The following is a 17,723-nucleotide window of genomic DNA, read 5'->3' on the forward strand; positions in this document are numbered from 1 at the left end:
ACAAATTAGGCAATAGACTGCCAAGTTCCCAGCAGCCCACTCCCCAAGTTTGAAGTCGATCTGAATAACGGCTCTTGAGATAAACCACATTTTGTGTTGCCAATAGGTGGCGCTATGCCAAATTGCACAAGATTTCGGCACTGCACTCCATCAGGTCCCCCTAAGCGCCATCCCCAAGTATGGTACATTATTAATACAATTTACAATTTAGTTTAATTCAATTAAAGTACTGTATTCTCATGATGCACCATGGATTTCTTACCACCATGACTAGATGCAGCTCATTGGCTATTGTTGTCATTCAATTATCATTAACGATTAACATAGTCATCTGTTGTTTGCCTAACATTATGTATGATGTCATGATTGGTGGTTGTGATTGTGAACGTTCACATCACTATGATCACATTTTAATACAGTTAATATATCCAGTTTTATTGTCACCTACAAAGCTTTACTGGAGGCGTTGATCACTGGCAGCAGCCTCAGAAGAGCCTCCTCTGAAGCAGAGTATTTCTTCAGGTCAAACACATCCAGCTTATCTTCTGACGACAGTAAGATGAAGACCAGAGCTGACCACTGAGCAGCACTGAGTCCGTGTGTTGAGAGACTTCCTGATCTCAGGTGCTGTTGGATCTCCTCCACTAGAGAATGATCATTCAGCTCATTCAGACAGTGGAACAGATTGATGCTTCTCTCTGCAGACGGTTCCTCCCTGATCTTCTCCTTGATGTACTGGACTATTTTCTGATTAGTCTGTGAGCTACTGGCTGTCTGTGTCAGGATATTCTTTAGGAGCTTCTGATTGGTCTCCAGTGAAAGTCCCAGGAGGAAGCGGAGGAACAAGTCCAGGTGTCCATTTGGACTCTGTAAGGCCTTGTCAATAGCAATCCTGTAGACTTTTGTGGCAGATGTTTTGCTGACCAACATCCTCAGATTTTTGACAGTCAGATTTTTGAAAGTCAGTCGTGGCTTAGGCATTACGTTTGTGTTGCTGTTGTTGAGTGACAGGACCACATGAAGAGCAGCCAGAAACTCCTGCATGCTCAGATGGACAAAGCTGAACATCTTGGAGCTGTCCTTTGGCACATCCTCCTCTTTGAAGATCTCTGTGAACACACCTGAGTACACTGAGGCTTCCTTGAAGTTAATGCCACTCTTTTTTAGGTCATCCTCATAGAAGATCAGGTTGCCTTGTTCCAGCTGCTGAAAAGCCAGTTTTGGAAGTGACTCAATCCAGCCTTTACCATCATACTTCTTTTCCGTCTGATCGATCTGAAACAACAGGAATTTGATGTACATCTCAGTCAGGGTCTTGGGCAGGTCTTCTCTGTCACTGGTTTTCAACAGAGCCTTCAGAACTAGAGCAGTGATCCAGCAGAAGACTGGGATGTGACACATTGTGTGGAGGATTCGTGAAGTCTTGATGTGGGAGATGATGCTGCTGGCCTCCTCCTCATTTGTGCATCTCTTCCTGAAGTACTCCTCTTTCTGTGGGTCGGTGAAGCCTCTCACCTCTGTCACCATGTCAACATAGTCTCCAGGGATCTGACTGGCTGCTGCAGGTCGTGTGGTCATCAAGAGGCGAGCAGCGGGAAGCAGTGTGCCCTTGATGAGGTTTGTCAGCAGTACTTCTACTCTGGTTGACACATCAATAGAGCACTTTTCATTGGCAGTGAAGTCTAGTTGAAGGCGGCTCTCATCCAGACCATCCAACACGAACAGGAGCTTGAAGTTACTCTCGTCATATCTGGTGTTTGGTGACTCCTGCAGTTCTTTGAAGATGTAATTCAGAGCCTCCTTGTTGATGACTTTGGTTGCCCAGATACATTCGTGAATTAGTTCTGCCAAACTAAAACTCTTTCCCTTCCATAAATTCAGCTGGCGGAAGGTGAAGGGGAATATGAGATGGACATCTTGATTGGTTCTTCCTTCACTCCAGTCCAGGATGAACTTGGCCACAAGGAACGTTTTGCCGATTCCTGCAATCCCAGTGGTCAACACTGTTCTTATGGGTCTGTCTTCTCCAGAAGGGTGTTTGAAGATGTCACTGAGTTTGATGGATTTCTCTGTGCCTGCTATCGTTCTTGATGTCATCTCAATCTGCCATATCTCATGCTGCCTGTGTATGTCACGTCCATATGTGATGTAGAGCCATGTGTAGATATCAACCAGATGTTTCTGATCCTTCTTCTCTAACCATCCTACTTGTACCCACTTAAACAGGTCCTTCAAGTGAGGTTGGAGTTTTTCTTGGTACCATGTGATGAGTTGTGGAGGCTTTGTTGTATTCACCAGCAAATCTGTGTAGAACAAAGTAACATCCATGAAATCTAAACTGCAACTAAAAGTATTAGGCTATTTGACAGGTAGCATATTAAACAGATGCTTGTGAGCTTGTTTTTATTATTTTATTTTTTATTATTTTATTTTTTTACTGAAGGTTGGTGATCTGGGAATAACAAACATGTTCTCACTGTCAACATCAATACAATGTTTTCCTGACTACATGCAGCCTTAGTGGAACAGGCAGGTTGTGATATCAGGCAGTATTCAGATATTGCATTACAAGTAGCCGCTAATTAGATATGGGTTGCTTCCATTCACAATTTGTTTTAAACATCTATTTTCCAGGGAAGGTTTTTGATGTGTGTGATCTGCGCAGTGCACCTAATATCCGTTAAACGTGAAAACTGAAAATATTTTATTTTTATTTTCAAATATATTTTTTCTGAAAATAAACATTGTTGAAATACTGAATTACTTTATTTGATTTAACAGTCAGTTGTTGACTACATGCAGATGTTAATAGAACTATTAGCCTACTTCAATATATATGGCACTGAACAGTCACAAAAGTTAGACGTTGCGATGTTACAGACCCTTGCTTGAGGACATTTTCTCTAACTGGACCTCTTTGAATTTTAATTGAATACCCCTGCCTTAAAGGATGGCTTTACCGGTAATCAACCCACTTTGTATCATTAATAATCTTGGTAATATAAGCACATGCGCAGTGTTTACCTTCTCTCAGTGTTTTTTGGAGATCTCCCATTTCCTCCTCTGCTAAAGTCTGACGCGTTACGCGACCAAATGGGCTTCCAAATGGTCTCCCAAATGAGCTTGTAAATTGGGTGGACAAACCCTGTTATAGGGCCTGTGCCACTGCGTGCGCTGGCCAAAAAGACCTATGATGCAGTTTATTTCATTCACTGGACGAGTGGACCTTGCCACCATATAGAAAAGCCTGTATGGATATAGGGGGTTAGCCTGGTGTTGTTGGGGTCACTGATGGGACAGACTAACTATTCATTAAACAGGGATTTTCATTTTTGACAGTAAGTAAAGTATACTTCTATTTGCTGTACACTAAATTGTGTGATTATTTGATTTCTTGTGTACATTCTGAATGATTACAAGAGGCATGTTGAGATTTGTCCTGATGGACCAATGACAGCATCTAAAAGAGTGTCATACCTAGCAACAGAGTGGACCACACCTCCTCACTAAGATCAATGTTCTTGACCATTACTCTCTCAGAGGTGAGTCACTTTGAGAAGAACTTTCTTAAATCACTCCTAAAATAGAACTGCTTGCTAGGAGGTTTTAGGTCAATTTAAGACTCAGTTAAGACCTTCCTCATTTTAACAGCCATACTGGCAGTCAGGACGAGCCAGAGAAGAGCTTTACCTTTAGTCTGACTGCTGTCAGTGGGAAGCTGAGGAAGAGGAGCAGACTGTGACTGACTGGAGGAAGCTCTTTTGTTCTCTGAAGGCTCCCCGACATCACTAACATCCCCTGAGAAAGAGAGACAGAGACAGAGGAGGGAGGGAGAGACAGAGAGAGAGAGAGAGAGAGAGAGAGGGAGAGACACAGAGAGAGACAGAGAGAGAGAGAGAGAGAGTGAGAGAGAGAGAGAGACACAGAGAGAGAGAGAGAGAGAGACACAGAGAGAGAGACAGAGAGAGAGAGTGGGAGAGAGATGCAACATAATAAGGACACTTGTGTTTTTGTATTGAGGAATGATAAAGACTACATTATTTGATGGCTTCGGCTGGCGTCTTGCTTCACTATAGTAGCGGGTGCTGGGGATGATGGGTAGGCTAATGTAGCCTTCACCTATTATTCAAAACTGACAAAAACAAATCTCAGAATCAAAGGTTAAATAATTTAAATTGATGCCCATGTCATTAACCTATCCTGTATCCTATTGTTGAGTTATCAAGGACACTTTTATGTTTTTGTGCTGAGAAATGTTGTTGTTTTTTTGTTTTTTGTTTTTATCCCCCCCCCCCCCGATTTTTTATCCCATTTTTTTTATCCCCAATTAGTGCTAATTTTTTATTTATCCTGGTTGCTGCTCCACCCTCTGCCGATCTGGGGAGAGCCGAAAACTGGCTCCATGCTTCCTCCGAGACATGGGCAGTAACCAGCCGCTTCTTTTAAGCTGACAGGGGAAGCTTCACCGACATAGCACGTGGGAGGATCACGCTATTCCAACGAGTTCCCCTCCCTCCAAACAGGCGCCCTTAACGACCAGAGGAGGAACCACATCAGCAACCAGGATATTGCATGTTTTTGGTGAAGGGTTCCTAACTTCCTATATGAAGGAAACGGGGAGAAAGGCCCTTTTGACGACCCCACCCGGGCGGTGGGCACTCGAGGACATGCGGACGGGCACACATTCCTTCAGCGTTCACAGCGTCCCAGGTGGGAATCGAACCCAGGACCTTCGAGCTGTGAGGCGACAGCGCTTACCACTGCACCACCGTACCCCCCTGTGCTGAGAAATGTTAAAGATATGTTAAGATATAGATAGTAGATGGCGGCCAGGTTAATGTCAGCCCCAAGTAGATGAGTGCACAGGACTGTTTTTTAAATCCCGCTCCTGCCTGCTCCCGCTGGATTTCTGACCATTACCGCCTGCTCCCACAACGTGTGTGTCATTGACCGCCTGCAAGCCACGTTATTACCACCCGCTCCCGCCTGCTATAACAAAAGGCGGGGTCCCGCGGTACTTCATTGAACTGGGCTCTCTTAATAATCACATCATGTTTTCCTAATGTAGTGCTGTTTAAAGGCTGCTGCATTCAATTTAATCCCACCGGTCAGATCATCAAAGACACAAACCACCCCCACAACAGTCTGTTCTCCCTGCTACCCTCAGGGAGGAGATACAGGGTCCCAAGAGCAAATCGCTTGAGGGACAGTTTCTTCTCGCAGGCCACGATACTCCTTAACATATACAAATAGTGTAGTAGCCGTACTGTACCGCACTGCAGCTGCTACCATCACGTATGACTAATGTTCAATAGTATGTTTAATTAGGTATATGCTATTTGCACCTAACAGAATGTTATTATGTTTAATTATGTTTAAAGTATGTTCATGCCATTTGCACATATGTGCAGTGAATACGCCACTGTCTGCAGCGTGTCTTACTGCTTTATTGCTTGTTGCCTCTTGTTTTTACTTATTTATTTTTTATTTTTTGCACTATCTTGTAACGGAGCCTACAGCACAAGAATTTCACACGTGATACTTGTACTACGGAGTGACAATAAAAATCTTGAATCTTGAAATCTTGAATCTTGAATTTTGAATCACACTAGTGACCGTAAAACCTTTTTTGCTTATAAGGCTCTAAAAATGTCACTGAAGGAGGTATCAATAGATTTCCTGCAAATATTGACATAACAAAGTGTCTCAATCAAATATATGCAGTGTCACATGACCAGAGCTGTTTAATACCTGTAAAGTACCTATGTTGTACCTATATATAGACATTATATTATTGTAACCTTCTTGGTTGAGGTCCACCATAAGAAACCTCTCCTGTTTCTTCAGGATATCATAGAAGATATCTTTGGCTCTATCTCCACTGGCATGCAGAAAGTTACAGAGTTCTCTCATCTCCCGAGCAAAACAAGGAAGCCATTGAGAATTGGCGAGAAGAGAAATGTGGATCTAGCTGTCAAGGAAGTAAGTTGGAGTGTTCAACTTCCGTATATCGTCGCTGCCGCGCCAGGACCTCGAATCTCCAAAACAGCAACTTTTCAGGAAGTTAAAAAAACCTGTTTGCTCTTAAAATACTGAACCAAATGTCGTCAAAGTTGGCACATCTTAATTATAGTTAGTTTCCCGCTGAATGTGTCATTACTTTATTAATATCTTACGTGTATAAGCTCAAATGATGTTGTTTATATTATCAGTCCGACTTGGAAGCACTCTCTCCCGGCCAGTCAGGCGCTGATGGCCGCCTCGCCTCTGGGATGCTCATGCACGAGCCCCAAGCTCCGGGCCGCGGGGGCGCGCGCAGGAGCAACAGCAACAGTGCTCTGAACCTCTCATGGCCGAGGCGGAGGCTTTGGCATGGGGTGAGAACAGTCTGACATAACGTAGCATTAACGTTACTTTATTCTCGACAGAGACCACTCCGATTTGCATGTTAAAACAAGTTTGCAGCCTAGGAATAAGTGGAAAACATGTTATTGATCTATTAACGTGAGAGGAAGCCAGGATTAGTCAAAACGATATCAGAATTACACAGCACGTCTGCCGTGTGACTTTTCCGGGTTTAGTGTCCTGCTTGGGGGGGTACAGACGGAGGTAGGGGACGAATTTCGAGGTTTGACTGACAGATTGAGGGCGAATGGCGTTACGACATTTACTCACAAGCTTGTTTGAATGCTTTTCCATTGGTTGCATTTAGTAAAAACCACACAGAGACGTGAAGGGTGACCAATGGCATTGATTCATGACAAAAAAAAATCTGAAAAAATTGATATTTGAGGTCCTGGTGCGACAGCGACGATATGATCTTTGTGTGCAACACACGACCATGCACGCGACATAGGAGAACGCCAGGATTGGGGGGGGGGGGGGGGGTTTGCTTTCCCCCGTTTTGGGCGTGGTTTCTGAATGATGACGCGCTCCGCAGTGTCTCTATAGTTCATAATACCCTCCTTCTCATGGGTCACATAATCTTATGTAGTTTATAAGGCTTTCAGGAGCTGTGACATCAAGTAAAAGAAACTAATTTTAACAGCCACACACAATAATCAGTGAGAAGACGAACATGGCAGCCAGGGGGAGCCAGAGAATAGCTTTACCTTCAGTCTGACTGTTGTCAGTGGGAGACTGCGGACAAGAAGAAGACTGACTGGAGGAAGCTTCTCTGTTCTCTGAAGGCTCTCTGACATCACTGACATCCACTGAAAGAGAGACACAGAGAGAGAGAGAGAGAGAGAGTGAGAGAAACTTTAAAAGAGCTTGAATTTAACACCAGCCAACCAGCCAATAGCTCCTATTCATCCCACAACTCTTTACATTTATACTGAAGGACTGAAGGAAGAGAGCATTCATCATGTTTAGTTTTCATCTGAGTCTCTCACATGAATAAAGGTCCTTACACACCAAGAGTGATTCCTTTGTGCCATTAATTCATGCGTCAATCATATATATTTTTTCAAACCTATAATCAATCAATGCAACTGTGAATATTGACGTCAAAATTTCACTGAGTGAAATTGCAGCACATTTTTCAGATCAAGGCAGATTCTTTTTCAGTTTTCGGCTGCAACATGAACAAATCTACATAGATAAACAAAGACAAAATAATGTGTAGCTGACAATACCATGTCGGAGTGATGACTAGATAGGTGGCTACATAGGTTGGTTATATTTGTCTGTGTGTATTGATAACTATAGGATCTAGGACACAAGTCACACCTACAAACTTGACCAGAGGAAAATCAATGTTTCGATTATGAAGTGCATCACTCTACAGTTATAAAACAATATATTAGCTCCATTATTTCACTCCTGACACACACTTTGAACCAAACCGGTGTAATGCAGAATTTTGCATCCCTGGTGAGAATTGCATCCCCTCCATATTTTGTGCTGAAACAGGGCGATGCAAATCTCAGCAGGTACAAACGGCAGAGATTTGTATCGCCCTCTTTTAAAGGACCAAATTCAGCTTCCACGAGGCAAGACACACCCCCAGGCCTTAAGGTCACCTCTACCCTGATTTTAAGCACCAAAGTCGGCCTCCATGAGCCAGGAGAGACCCAGGCCTGGAGGTCACCTCTACCCTGATTTTAAGCACCAAAGTTGGCCTCCATGAGCCAAGACAGACCCCCAGGCCTTAAGGTCACCTCTACCCTGATTTTAAGCACCAAAGTCGGCCTCCATGAGCCAGGAGAGACCCAGGCCTGGAGGTCACCTCTACCCTGATTTTAAGCACCAAAGTTGGCCTCCATGAGCCAAGACAGACCCCCAGGCCTGGAGGTCACCTCTACCCTGATTTTAAACACCAAAGTTGGCCTCCATGAGTCAAGACAGACCCCCAGGCCTGGAGGTCACCTCTGCATGGATTTTGAGTGCCAAAGGGAAGACCCTCACCCTCCAGCTCTGTTGAGCCCAACAGTCACATGACCTTTCGTGATGTCATTTGCCCTGGAAGTAAGTTCCGCATTCATTTTCTCTATAGACATTTCGATAAATGCTTATATAATGAGTTTCAAGGCTGGAACCAAGCCAACCGGTGACCTACTGAATCGTGAGTGACCATAAAACATTTGTTTAAAGCAAGAACAAAAAATAACAACTGGAAAAAAAATAGATTTTCCCCATTCTTGTGTTTTGTTCTTGCTTAAACCGAATGTTTTATGCTCACTCACGATTCTCTGGAAGACTGGTTGGCTTGGTCCAAGCCTTAAAACTCATTATATAAGGATTTATCAAAATGTCTACGGAGAAAATTAATGCGGAACTCACTTCTGGGGCAAATTACATCACGAAAAGTCACGTGACGGTTGAGCTCTATTCTACCCCGATTTAGTAAGTCAAAACAGCACAAAATATGGTGAAATAACTTCATAATGTCAGATTGTTCCTCATCATTGATGAGCACCCACAAAGAAGATTATATATTTTAAACAGTACGTTGCCATAGAAATCATTACAATGTGCTCCCACAAGGTGGGGGATGCAATTCTTGCCGGGGATGCAAAGTTCGGCATAACACCGGCACTCAGCTTGCCAAATGCCCTCAGATCAGCAAATGCTCACAGCTGGCTCTGTGTTCAAACTGGACTTATTTCAGTTCTGACTTCTGATATTTGACATCAGACACATGGCTAGCCTCTGCTCTGACCTTTGACCTCAGACAATCACCTAGCCTCTGCTAGGGTCAAACTTCCCCACAGACATCCTGAAGTAGGTGTGAAAGCGGCCATGGTTTCAGCTCCTGTACCAAGCAGTGAACTCCTCCTCACAAGACATCACTGCTTGATGTTGAAATTATTTTCCTGTCGTGATGGTTTGTTTAGAACCTATTTAACCACAGAATCGCATCTTGTTTCTGCCTGTGAATGATTCTAAATTTTCCTAATGTTTATTTGCTCGCTCTTGGTGTGTAACAGCCTTAGGTCACACAAACTGTGTTCCTCTGTGCAGACCCATGTATGTGTTCCCATTTAATTAAACCTGAACCAATGACCTGCTGTCATGAAGTTCATGGTTAGGGGACTCCTTCTTCACACATCTATCTGCAAGCAAGATAGGCTAACAGTTCATGCTATTGTTCCTATAATATAGTATACCTAATTTACGCATTTGACCAAACTAGGGATGCACCGATTGCCATTTTCTTGGCCGTTTCCGATTTCCGATTTTTGAATAGTCTGACTTGCCGATACCGATTTTTGCCGATTCCGATTTTTTTTTCTAAAAACAACAATTGACAGCTTACACAAACGTTTTTGTAACTTTCTTTGAAAATTAAGATTCAAAGAACAATTCTTACATCTAATGGGGATCCAAATAAACAAATAAACAATTCTTATCATTTGCATGAAGTAGGACCATCTCACTCAAACACATCTCAAAATAAAAGTGTTCCAGGTTAGGCTACTTGACAGAGCTTTTTGTGCAAATACAATGAATACAAAAATTAAATTAAATCCAATAGCCTATATCCCACAGCTATCATGCATTTACTTTTCCAAAAGAAAACAGGTGCAACAGAACATCAAAATGATCCATGGACAAGGAGTTTATAGCCTGGCTCCAGACCAGTCCTCTTGAGTAGAGGGGAAATGAGTTTATGAGTTACAGTAACGATCTTCAGTCTGAATATCAGGCGGAGTTTACACACAGTCCGAAGTTTGGTATGCATCTTTTTATCTGCCATCCGAAAAAATATCGTCACGCACAGAAAACCTGGCACACTTGTGAGTCCGATGCATTTTTATTATTATGTCCGTCGTTCTCATGTAGTTCTATTTGCAATACGAAACAAATACTCTCTCCTGTTTCCACGTTACAACATGAGTGACAGGCTGAGGCAGCAGCACTGATGTGGAATGGAGAACAATTAATTATTCAGGTCGGGGAATGGTTATACTGGACACAATGCTCACGTTCACCTCGCCAAGCCGGCTGTGCACGGTGGCGGGTTGCTGGAGCAGAGAGAGAGGGGCCAGTGAGGTGAAGCGAGCCGCTCAGACTGGACTCCAGCCGAGCGGGACTCGGCCGCACCTCTGTCTCCACGGCTTATTTTCGACTTGCATGTGTGACAAACTGCGAGCTTTGTCTACTTCACTGACGGTGAAAAAAATCCACAACGAGGAAGGTATGCTGGCGTGTGTGGTGTGGTGGCTGGGTGCCTGTCTCGGTGCTTTGGGGTGCGCGCACGTCTTGTGAAAATCGGCTCACAGAATCGGCTATTTAGAGTGACCGGCGCAGATCACCGATCGAGGCCGATCACGTGAAAATCGGCCATTTCCGGTCACGTGCCGATCGATCGGTGCATCCCTAGACCAAACGGTCTCTTTGTCACCTGTCCGCACTTTTCTCTTCCTATGACTTACCTTCTGGCAAACTCTGCACTAGATCATTCTTCTTCATCTCCCTCAAAACTCTCTTGGTCACCTCCAGAGAGTTTTGATGGTAGGTCTGGACCATCTCATCCACTGTGTCCAGCCTGTCTGCATTACACAGTCGGCTCTTTGGGATGACTGGGAAGTTTTCCATGGTGTCAGCCTGCTGCAGGAGCCACTTGAATGTCTTGAACTCTTCATCGTTCAAATCATCCAAAACTTTTCGCAGCTTGTTGGCTGCCATCCTTCAAGGATGATCCTTGTGGCTCCCTGCAAATCAGATGTTATTTTCAACTCAAATAACAATTATGTAATTTATTCACTCATGGGGTGTCCTGGTGGCTTTTTGGCTCATGACCACTTAAAACTGAAGAGTGAGGTCATGTGACCTCCTTTAACTCATTCAGTGCCAGCCACTTTTGGAGAACGGATGCTCCCAGTGCCAGAGTTTTCAGAGCATTTTCAGTGATTTCTCGAGGCCCACAGAATATTGTGTGATATTACTATGTAAACACCGAACACGCACAAGAACGAGCTGGCTCTATTGTATCATCAGCAAAAAAAAGTTTATTGATACCATTTTCCGTTCTTTAGTTATGAGCCGGAGAAGATAGGTTGTTTTCAGCGTTTTCAGGCTTTTCAAATTATTAGCTGAGATAATCCGCCTTTTGTGAAATGCAGCATTTCAAGCACATTCACTGAGTCTGAAGATAATATTTTCTGATGTAGTGACGTAGTTGTTGTGTGATGCCCTGCGTGCACCCCCCCCCTCCCCCCCTCCCCCCGTAAACTCCTCCCCACACTGCACACAGCCTCACGCAACCATTATATTTTCGGAGTGCTGCGTTTGTGTGCTGCTGTCGGCTCTCAGCGCCACAGCAGGGAAGAGCCAACCCGGATTGCTGAATGGTTTGGCGTCAGGGGCTGCTTTCCTGGCTGCTAATCGGTTGGAGAAACTATACAGACAGACAGACAGACAGACAGGGACAGAGGGGCTCAGTTGTGAGCGCGGATTGACTCCTGTTCGGAGCCAATGTCAGCTCCCGCGACAGAGCAAATGGCTCTGGGAGCATGCATCGGGTTGTCTTTGATCCACGGCTTTTAGGCTGTTTCTCGGACCTGTCTCTAATCTGGACTGCACCGAGCAAGCACTGTCGCCACCTAATGAGTCCGTAAAATAGGTTATACACCTCCAATAGCTACTATAGTTGTACAGGAGCTGCGGAAGGCTTTGATCGACGTCCCACCGTCAAAAAACGCATTGGACGTCGAAGGACGTCCGTGGCATTCTACGTCACTATTTAATTGGACGTCGAAGGACGTCCATGGCATTCAATGAGTTAAGGTCCTTCCACATCGGAAACGTTTTTTTCGTGCGATTAATTCGCACATCAATAATATTTTCCAAACCTTTATCAGTCAATGCAACCGTGCATACCAACGGCGAAGTTGCGCTGAGCGTTATTGCGGTGTTTATTTTTTCGAACCACTGTCGATTTTTCAGAAATTTGCTTCCGACGTGTACACATCTGTGGCTGTGATTGATAGGGGGGCCAAAATTATTATCGCAATTTCGTGCTGTATATTCACATCGCTCTTGATGTGTAAGGACCTTTACAGGACATGATAAATGTGACAAATTTACATAAGAGACTAGTTTATTTCCCTATCTCAAAAATCATCTCATGACCACCCACAAATATTTTATTTGTTATTAATTTTTATTTTATTTAACCTTTATTTATACAGGGAAGGCCCTTGAGAGCAAGCTCTCATTTACAAGGACGCCCTGTTACAGTGCATTTAGACATTTCAACAACACAAAATAGAAAATACAAAATTACAGTACAAATAGATAACAAGATAAAAACATGAAGAAAAACAAGATCAATCCTTATGTAACATATCTGCAAGTACTCTGAACGACTCTATAGAGACAAATCGCTCCAGTTTTAGAGAGTCCGTGAGCCTGTTCCATTTATCAGGGGCGTGATTCGCTTTTCACACGTGGAATAAACAATCTGATGTGTGACTGCGAGCGTGTCTGATAATTAGTACCATTAAAGGGATAGTTCGGTTTGTTTGAAGTGGGGTCCTATCAGCTAATAAGATACACTAACTTAATTAGGTACAGTGGTCTTGAAGCGGGGCGCAGCGTCGAACGAGATCCGGCACCCAGAGCAGCAGCCTCACCAGCTTTTTCTCTGTAAGTCCTGGGGGTCAACAACTAAAACGTAATTTAGCCACCTAAAACAACGCCCACCTAAACAAATCGATATCCGTGTACATGCACGCTCTATTTTGACAATTTTCAGCGCTTTACTTTTCCGCAAAACAGCAGTTTCATTCGGCACTGCTTTTTCTCCCAACCGTACAACTACCGTATTCCTCCGCTAAAAGCCTGCACAGAGCCGCAGCACTGGATTACTCCGCAGTTATTTGGGGGTATTTTATTTCTCTCGGTTTGTTAGTGAAGACACAACAAATAGAATACACGAACGAAAATAAGAGTGATTTTGATAGCGAGGATGATATGCCATTCACCTTGGTGACAAGAGGATACAATTATGAACCAGAGAGAATACAGAAGAGGAACTTTTGCAGAGAGTGAACAGGCAGAGAGATGCGCCTGCTGCCTAAATGCCAGGGTGCCCTGCAGACCTTTTTCACCATTCCCAGGATAAATTGTGGAAAACGTCCCAGACCAGAGAGGCCAGGTGACTTGTTGTCTGACTCTAAAGTAAGTCAGTGTTTTATCTCTCTTCTAAGCCTTCCTGTTTTGTAAACCGCGGCTCTGTGCTCTGTGCTGGCTTTTAGCGGAGGAATACGGTAGTTGTACGGTTGGGAGAAAAAGCAGTGCCGAATGAAACTGCTGTTTTGCGGAAAAGTAAAGCGCTGAAAATTGTCAAAATAGAGCGTGCATGTACACGGATATCGATTTGTTTAGGTGGCCATTGTTTTAGGTGTTTTAGGTGGCTAAATTACGTTTTAGTTGTTGACCCCCCGTACTTACAGAGAAAAGGCTGGTTTGGGTGCTGCTCTGAGTGCGCGGTCTCGTTCCACAATGCGCCCAGCCTGCAGACCACTGTACCTAATTAAGTTAGTGTATCGAACTAGCTGATAGGACCCCACTTCAAACAAACCGAACTATCCCTTTAACCCTTTCCCCGCCATTGACGTGATATCACGTCAATCTGTGTTTTCACCATCATGTGATAGAGTTGCCCAGAAACAACGGTTATTGTCCACCAAAACCAGCAAGCAGAGAAAAGCAACAATCTGCCTTCAGGAAAAAGCTCCATAAAAAAACAGCTCCAGCCTGGTGCCTCAAAGCGCTGCAATGAGCAGTTTGCCCCGAGCTCCACGCGCTGTCAGACGGACTTGTGACGGTCACTCAAAGCTGAAGGATTTTTTTCACCAGATGCATCCGCCCCCTGCTCCTCCCCCCCACGACCCCCTGCAATTCACATACCGTGCCAACAGGAGCACAGCAGATGCCGTAGCCCTTGTGCTACACATGGCCCTCTCCCACCTGAAGGGAAAGGACACCTACGTAAGAACGTTGTTCGTGGACTACACAGCTCAGCGCTCAACACGATCGTGCCCTCCAGGCTGGACAGGAAATGTGACTGGATATACGTCAGATCGGCAATACGTCATTTTGTAGGCGCCACATGTTCCCGCCCCCTTTTAGGGGGAAAACACAAGGCTCTCCCCGTTGATTTCAATGTAAACTAACACAACCAAGAAAAAATATAGAAAATAACAGAATATATCTTGTTTATTAATTACCCCAAAACACCATGACATGACAATATATGACAACTCGCCTGGCCATAGAATGGGCAAGATACATCGGAAATATTACTTTGACCCATCTAAAATCATGTAACTCATGACCAGTCTCTGACCTACTCACCACCACGGTGTCCGCCTGTTGCCAATTCTCTTCTGTTATTTCCATCAGTCTTTTGTGTTGCTGCCTTCGGCTCTGGTGAAAGAAAATCGATCTCCTTGCTCAGCCTTAACATGACGGTTTTCAATTGTTTTGAGAGAGAAAAATTCTGCTGCTCTGGAACCCCTTGTAGTTGTGTGTAACGTCAGCTCCGCCGGGGTGGTAGCTTCCCTTCTCCTCGTAGCGTAACTCCCGCCCCCCACCCAGCACAAGCCGGCGTGGTGGCTTGGCTTCCCTTCTGCACGTAGCATATGCATGTAGGATAAATAACAACAAATTGATATCCATTCTCCTGGCCGATGGTCTCATTGCCCATGTAGGTCATATGATATAGAGGCAACAGGATTTCCTAACCAGTTTAAAAGGTCCGTGTATGGATTTAAGCCTGCTTTGGCTATGGGCGGAGGGCAGGTGTGTGGTCGCTATGACGACCAGCCGGGGCTGTAATGTAAATAGTGACATGAGTCACATGATTTTAGGTCAAGGTAATTTTTCTGATGTATCTTGCCCATTCTATGGCCAGGCGAGTTGTAATATATTGTCATGTCATGGTGTTTTGGGGTCATTAACACGTTCACTGCTGTGGACGAGATATCTCGTCAAGCAGAAACCAGCGGTTGACTGCCGTGGACGAGATATCTCGTCAAAAAAAAAAAAAAAAATTGACGGTGGGACGTGGATCAAACCCTTTTACATCTCCTATAAAAATATGGGAGGTATTGAATGTGTATAATCTATTTTACCGACCCACTAAGTGGCGACAGTGCTCTCCAGACGAGAGAAAGCCAAGAAAAAACATCAGCGTGAGGAAGCCATTCTCATGAAAATGGATTGGCGAAAACGCTTTCGCTTTGGCGCTGGGAGCTGGCGGTGGGGGATTGCAAATTTGCATAATAGATTATGGGTGCAACACACTTTGAAACACCAGCAGAAAGCCCAGAATCGCACGCAGCTTCATCAAAGCTCACAACCGAAAACCCAGAAACGAACGAGCCCGATTTTACAGTCTAATCCAGACTCGCCCGACGAGCGGCCGCGCCAGCAGCAGCAGCACAGACAGGCAGGCAGCAGAAACTCGCCTGTGACAAACACTGCAAAGCCACCAGAGACACACCTACGGAGGGAGGAGTTTGAAGGAGAGGGGGGTGCGGGTGCTGCTATGGAGGAAATTACTGTTCAGAACGATATTGTTTAGATGTCTGATGTCTCACTGATGCCAAAAATAAATGGTTAAAGTGACTGTTCTGCCTGTTCTATCGAATCACGCACGCACGCACGCACGCACGCACGCACGCACACACACACACACACACACACACACACACACACACACACACACACACACACACACACACACAATACAGTATACACACTTGCCCAAGGGCACCCATAATCACAGGCACGTGAGGTGGTTCTAAAAATCCATTTATCTCAAAACTCTCTGAAAATCTCTGAAACCATGCTGTATTCAACTGCTAATGCCTACATAAGTACTAACTCTACAAACTAACTCTTTTAGACAGAGAAAGCACACATTATATTAGTTATTTTGAGATATTTTGTGTTCACAAAATCCTAACAGAAAAGAATCCTCGGCTCTTGAAAGATGAGCCAGAATCCTCAAAAAAAAACCTTGGCAGAAGCTACCTAGTACCTACAGTTAAAAAAAAACTGTTGGCAGTGAATGTGTTAATAAACGAGATTGATTCTGTTATTTTTCCTCTCCCTGAACGTGGCCAAAACCAAGGAGGTTATTATAGACTACAGGAGGGGGGGGGGGGGGGGGGGCACCGCCTGGTCACCATCTAGAGCACAGAGGTAGAGAGAGTGGACAGCTTCAAGTACCTATAGGTGTCAACATCCACCGGGACCTAACCTGGACCAGCCACACCACCTCTGTTGCCAAAAAGGCCCAACAACGCCTGCACGGCCTCAGGCGACTAAAGAGGATCGGCTTGAGACCCAAGATATTAAAAGACTTCTACAGAGGCACCATCGAGAGCCTGTTGAGCGGCTGCTTCACCTCCTGGTACGGGAGCTGTAGACACATCGCTGCCTCAAGAGGGACATGAAAATAATCAAAGACTCAACCCACCCACTCAACAACATGTTCTCCCTGCTACCATCAGGGAGGAGATACAGAACCCCAAAAACTCTGACAAGCAGGCTGAGAAACAGCTTCATCCCCCAAGCCACCAGACTCCTAAATAATAAATAAAACCACCCAATAATGACTCTCAAACCGCTGTGCAAAATGCAACATTCTATTTATGGGCAACAGCAATATACATGCACAGAAAAGAGACTTGTAATATTGAAGGGTAAGACGCAATATTCTATTTATATTCCATTTATAGTTTATAGACATGCACAGACAACAGATTTGTAATACGATGTTGATGATGATAATGATGTACTTGTACATCGAGTGACAATAAACATCTTGAGCCCTATCTTGGTACAGGTGATATCCCCTACAGTATTTGTGGTTGCGCATCTGTTTGTGCATGCCTTAAGGCAGGGAAGATAGCAGTCCACCTTGCGCCAGTGTCCAGGTGTTATGCCGAGTTTTTCACCCCCGCTCGGCAGCAGCTAAACGCATCCCCACCTCACGGGAGCATATTGTAATGATTTATACAGAAATGTAACTGTGTAAAAGTGATATAATTGTCTGGTAGATGTGACCTCCCTGTTTTCTAAGTTAAAACAGCCCCGAAATATGGTGGGGATGCAATTCTCGGCGGGGATGCGGAAACGTTCACGGCACGTGCCACCGTGACAAATCATCTGCGCCCCCAAAATGCCAACGCAAACAGGATTTGGGCGGTCTTAACTACCAGAATTATTCACAGGTGTGGCCTGGGAATTACGTCAATCAA

The 17,723-nt window shown here is 44.5% G+C and overlaps 1 protein-coding gene across 1 annotated transcript in view; it reads right to left on the bottom strand.

The window, feature by feature from the left end:
* LOC310789201 (uncharacterized protein) overlaps positions 1-17,723 on the bottom strand; it is a 73,244-nt gene that overhangs the window by 42,739 nt on the left and 12,782 nt on the right. The window contains exons 2-5 of the mRNA XM_083650788.1: positions 10,881-11,159; positions 7,113-7,214; positions 3,691-3,798; positions 449-2,303 (exon numbers count right to left, since the gene is read on the bottom strand). Coding sequence (XP_083506914.1) covers positions 449-2,303; positions 3,691-3,798; positions 7,113-7,214; positions 10,881-11,133 — 2,318 coding nt within the window. The 5' untranslated portion in view covers positions 11,134-11,159. The remainder of the gene's footprint in view (positions 1-448; positions 2,304-3,690; positions 3,799-7,112; positions 7,215-10,880; positions 11,160-17,723) is intronic.

This window comes from Poromitra crassiceps (genome assembly GCF_964638095.1).
Source record: "Poromitra crassiceps genome assembly, chromosome: 14".
Lineage (NCBI taxonomy): Eukaryota > Metazoa > Chordata > Actinopteri > Beryciformes > Melamphaidae > Poromitra > Poromitra crassiceps.